We start from the raw sequence: 5,927 nt of genomic DNA, 5'->3' as shown, positions 1-5,927 counted from the left end.
TTAGATTAGATTTTATAGGTTAATGACCAAATTATTGATACGCTTATTTAATGAGTTTTTTCAAAAAAAAAACTAAACGTATTTGAATTTTGAAGTCAAAAGCTATAAATAAATGAGTTAAATTAAGAACAATATTAATTAGAAAAATTGATATCTCGTATATAAATAGAATGATATGCTGTAACTCATAATATAATTATTGAATTTAAAAATTCTATAATTATTAAAAATTCTATAATTAAATGTAATTATGTTTGAATTTTATTTGAAGAAAATGATGTTGATAATCTAATCTAATGGTAGAAAATTTAAGATTGAAATGCAATTAATAATCGTGATTATTTCATTTACAAAGATTCCTTTTTAATAATATTTAAAATTTAAAGATCGATACAGCAAACTTTTAAGACACTTGTTAAAAAGTGATTTCTTTTATTAGTATGCTTTTATTAGTGTAGTAAGATTTGTAAAAAAAATTCTTTCATTTGTAGAAATATAATTGCATTTGACAGAATATATTAGTAGATTCGAATCCTCGGGATCTTTTTCGTCCGTATCTTTTTGTCGTTTCCCGGAACTTGCCGAACATCAACCTTATAAATTCCCTTCTAATATCAATCTCCCACGAGAGATCTCCGGCCGGCAGTGTGTCTACACTCAACATCATATCATGGGGATTCAAGAACCAGAGCCGACGACGGCAGGCCTCCGAAGAAGAGGCTGCTCATACCAGAAAGGTGACTTCCTGCCGGAGGAGTCCTTCCAGACATGGGAAAACTACACCGCCGCATTAAAACAGACTCCTCACCGGTTAATCGATCGGCTGTTCACACGCTCCGGCGACCAGGCGGAGCTCGACGCAAAGGCGAAAAGCCAAACGGCGATGAAGAAAACGCTGACGTGGTGGGATCTGATGTGGTTTGGTATGGGCGCTGTTATCGGAGCCGGAATCTTCGTGCTCACCGGACTTGAAGCTAACCAGGATGCTGGTCCGGCAGTCGTCTTGTCCTACGTCGTCTCCGGCGCTTCCGCTCTCATGTCCGTGTTTTGCTACACCGAGTTCGCCGTCGAAATTCCTGTTGCAGGTTTCCTTACATTCTCCTATTTTCTTGATCAAATCTTTCTTGAATCATTGCTATTAGCTAGATAATAACAACGAACATGTCGTGATTCAAATCGACTGAGATTTCGTTACCATAAACAGTAGTAAAGGAGTAGATCACGACGTAAAATTCAACCACTGAATATGCATGAACAGTGATAAATTTACTCTTGATAATGATCATCCTATTTTTTGATATTATGTTAATTATTAAGTTTTTAATAGTTAATTTAAAAATTATATTGGCGATTAGTCCAAGAATACACTTTTGTTGCCAGCTAACTGTTAACATATTAAGTAATCTGTAATGTTCTTACCTCTTCTTTCTAAATACTTTATGCCAGCTATCATAACAAATATGGCTATAGTTAACCAAAAATATAAGAAATAATTATTTTGTGGGTGTTTATTTTTTATACTCGTTTAATATAAACATTAATGTAGTAACTTATTAAAAAAATGTTATTTTATTGGTTAATCATAAAAAATTTTGTAAGTTTTTTTATTAATGATTATTTATGGAATGATATTTCATGCTTTCACACTTATGATTTATTTATATTTAAAAAAAAATACTAAGTTGATATATTAATAATATCTTATTAATGACATGAACTTTATGTGGACTCTTTATTTAAGAATGTATACTCCAAGTTTCTCGCTGAAAACATACATTTTTTGTGATTAGTCTTTTGATATAGAGCTTTGTTACTTTCTTAAATATAATTTTGATATTTTCATACGTATCATTATATTAAAAAATTTAGCCGTTTTATGAAAGCAAATCTAGCACTCAAGGTATTATAAAAGTCAAAAAGTTGGAAATCATAAGACGACTTTATACAATTATACAAGTCAAGATTGATCGGAGATTATCGCAATGGGATGTATTGAGTGTGTTCCGATTAAGACTTAAAAGTCAACACAACCCATGTGGACAAGGCATTGCCAACCGCCCATCTCCCAATTAATAAATTATAAAATTTTCAAAATGAAATTAGTATATAATTATTATATTATAGATATTCTTATGCTGGCGTTTTTATTAGTTCATCAATTATTTGAAATATTCTACAAGGCTTAGTTTTATATATATATATATATATATATATATATATATATATATATATATATATATATATATATATATATATATATATATATATATATTATTTCAAGTCAATGGTAGATTTTAATAATAGAACTTATATTATCTAACGTAAATATATAGATAAATAACAATAGTAAGTTGATATAATAAAATAATAATAATCTACCATAATAAATCTACCGTAATAAATAAATATCATTTTTGCTACATGTCACACTCATACTTATTTTGCCACATGTAATTTTGTGGTTATTTTAAATTAAATTTTTTCCATGTCATATTATTTTTTTTCCTATTTTTTTCAAAATTACATAGTATTTAAATGTAATAATCAATGTATATTAATTTTATTAATGCAACTTTCTTCTAATTTTGAAATTCCTTAAATAAATCTCAATTATTTCTTTTATTTATTTTTTAAAATTATTTGATTAAATTTAAAAAAAAAAAAAAATACACACTTCAAAATTTCAGTAATTTTATATTTTCTTCTTTTTTTCTTATAAAATTCTAACTCTTAAATGTTTTGTCATATTTATTTATTTTTTAACATAAACCTGTATAACATACCGGTTATACAACTAATATCTTATTGATGATGACATTAACTTTCAGGTGGGTCCTTCGCTTATTTGAGGGTGGAATTAGGAGACTTCGTCGCCTTCATCGCCGCCGGCAACATCCTCCTAGAATACGTAATCGGCGGAGCTGCGGTGGCGCGTTCATGGACCTCCTACTTCGCAACCCTCTGCAACTACAATCCCAAAGACTTCCGCATCACCGCTCACGGCCTAGCCGAAGACTACAACCAACTGGACCCAATCGCCGTCGGTGTCATCGCCATCATCTGCATCATCGCCGTCCTCAGCACCAAAGGCTCCTCCCGCATCAACTACATCGCCTCCATCGTCCACATCATCGTCATACTGTTCATCATCATCTGCGGGCTTATCAACGCCGACACCGACAATTACAGACCTTTCGCTCCTAAGAAAGCCAGGGGTGTCTTCAAGGCGTCGGCTGTACTGTTCTTTGCTTATGTTGGGTTTGACGCGGTGGCGACGATGGCGGAGGAGACTAAGAATCCGGCGAGAGATATTCCGATTGGACTTGTTGGGTCGATGGTGATCACCACCGCGTTGTACTGTGCGTTAGCGATAACCCTTTGCTTGATGCAACCGTATAGGGATATAGATATCGATGCTCCTTTCTCCAAGGCGTTTGAGGCAGTGGGGTGGGATTGGGCGAAGTATGTGGTGGCTGCCGGAGCTTTGAAGGGTATGACGTCAGTGCTGCTAGTGGGAGCTGTTGGTCAAGCCAGGTAATGTTCAACTTCAATAGTGTGCTTTATTTGACTTCAAAAGTCAAAGTATATGCTTGCATTCATATTAAGAGAGAATGAAAATTTAGCAAGTGGCAACTCAGTAGTCAAAAGTATAAATTTGCATTCATATTAGGGCTGACCAAAATATATATATAGTAAATAAAGTTATATGTAAATAAATCAGAGAATGAAATAAAAGTATATAGTTATATATAAAGAAATCAATTATAGTAGGTTGATATTTCTTGCATATAACCTTTTTTTTCCTAATTAAAAGTTTGTATTTATATTTTTATTTCTTTTTAAAACGATGTCCAGTAATATTCTATTAGAAAATTAAACTTCCAATTTCTTGATCAAATATTTTTAAAAATATACTAAATGTGTTTTAATAAAGTGGTTATAAAGTACAATATTATAATCCGAAAAGCAAAAGTAATATACAAAAATAAAATAAATAGAAGCACACTATTACTTTTTCCATATTCCCCACCGTCAATTATTAAAATGTGTATAGAGCCAGCAATGTTTTGAAAAGTCCATCTTTAATTAGAGACGAAATCTATAGGGATGATGTATGGAGACGAAATTTTTAGGGACGACTTTTCGTCCGGAACACCTATAGGGATGACTTTTGCATCTATAGGACGATTGTTGTCTCTGAAAGTCAATTTTCTTGTAATATAATCTGATGCTACCATACTCACCCTTCATATTAAGATCTAAATAGTTTGTATCAATTTTCAATCTTTTTCTTATCACACCATTATGGTTTGAGAAATTTACTCAATTTCAAAGTGGGAATTGTTTTATCTTTGGATTTTATTGCTATTCCTACATAGATTTTCGAAAGTGTAAAGTTGGATGTTATAAGGTATAATACACAAATAAATGAAAGTACATTGTTGTTTCTTGCAGATACTTGACCCACATTGCTCGGACACACATGATGCCACCATGGTTCGCAATTGTGGATGCCAAAACCGGTACACCCGTGAACGCAACCGTCGCCATGCTCGTTGCCACCGCCGTAATCGCATTCTTCACCAGCCTTGGCGTCCTGTCAAACCTCCTCTCCATCTCCACCCTTTTCATCTTCATGCTCGTGGCGGTCGCCCTCCTCGTCCGCCGCTACTACGTTAGCGGTGTCACCACCACCGCCAACCGCAACAAACTCATAGCATGTCTAGCAACCATTGTCATTTCCTCTATCGCCACTTCCGCATACTGGGGTCTCTCAAAGCATGGGTGGATTGGATATTGTATCACGGTCCCACTCTGGGCGATTGGAACCGTGTCACTCTGGGCTTTCGTGCCAATGGCACGACAACCTAAGATGTGGGGGGTACCACTGGTGCCGTGGCTACCCTCTGCTTCGATTGCGATTAATATTTTTCTTTTGGGGTCGATTGATAGGGACTCGTTTATTAGGTTTGGGGGGTGGACGGGTTTCTTGTTGGTTTATTACTTCTTGTTTGGACTTCATGCAGCATATGACACGGCTAAGGGGGAGGAGAAGGAGTGGAAGAAGGTTGAAGAAGGAGTGAATAATGGGTTGGAGAGTAAAAGTCATTTGGTAGATGATAATAAGTCGTAAAGTTATTTTCTGTAGTTATTATATGATTTTGCTTTTTGAAAATGTGTGTTCATCAGATGATGTCGTAGTAAAGGGAATTAATTTGAAGCAAAAGGTATACCGTAAAAGCAGGGATGGTATAGTGTGACATTTGTTTGAAGTTTATATATATAGTTTGTTTTTAAATGTATAACTGAATTTCGCATCGTATTGTTATTAACATTTAGAAGTCTGAGTCAAGTTTGAATACAAAATTTATAACAACATTACAACATATAGAAAACTTTTTAACATGAGTTGAGTTTGAATACGAAATTCGTAATAACTAGAACCAGTAGTACCTGGTAGAGAAAACGTTTTTTTAACGAGAATTGATTTTGAATACAAAATTCATAATAACACAAGAACCGGTACCTCTAAGCTGACATAGAAAACATTTTTAACATGAGTTGAGTTTGAATATTAAATTCATAACAACACTAAACTACCTGATATAGAAAACTTTTTTAAAGTTACTTGAGTTCGAATATGAAATTCATAACACAAGAACCAGTTTAATACCGGAACCTAACCAACCCGTATTAGGTTAATCGGTCCAAGTTTCGGTTCTTCAAATTAGACTTATTCGGTTTTCAGGTTATTCAGGTTTAGATCAATTAGGTTCGGTTTGGTTCTGACCGAATAACATCCCTACGTGTATAATAAGAATGTGCACGTGTTCAGCACCTGTTGGAATTAGTCAATTAGTCTTTCCTGGTCCTTAGTATTTCGTTAGTTAGCTCCCTACATGTGGGGCTCCTTTACTTTTCTCTTC

General features: G+C 33.9%; 1 protein-coding gene across 1 annotated transcript; it reads left to right on the top strand.

Annotated features, from left to right (window-relative positions):
- The first annotated feature begins 560 nt into the window (after nt 1–560).
- LOC145041264 (cationic amino acid transporter 1-like) lies at nt 561–5,306 on the top strand. The gene is made up of 3 exons (XM_078989277.1): nt 561–1,085; nt 2,829–3,534; nt 4,456–5,306. The coding sequence occupies exons 1-3, from the start codon at nt 671–673 to the stop codon at nt 5,132–5,134; spliced, it is 1,800 nt and encodes a 599-aa protein (XP_078845403.1). The 5' UTR covers nt 561–670; the 3' UTR covers nt 5,135–5,306.
- Nucleotides 5,307–5,927: the final 621 nt, after the last annotated feature.

The sequence above is a fragment of the Lactuca saligna genome, chromosome 1 (genome assembly GCF_052625555.1).
Source record: "Lactuca saligna cultivar CGN05327 chromosome 1, ASM5262555v1, whole genome shotgun sequence".
Classification (NCBI taxonomy): domain Eukaryota; kingdom Viridiplantae; phylum Streptophyta; class Magnoliopsida; order Asterales; family Asteraceae; genus Lactuca; species Lactuca saligna.
This window is presented reverse-complemented; position numbering and strand designations above follow the sequence as displayed.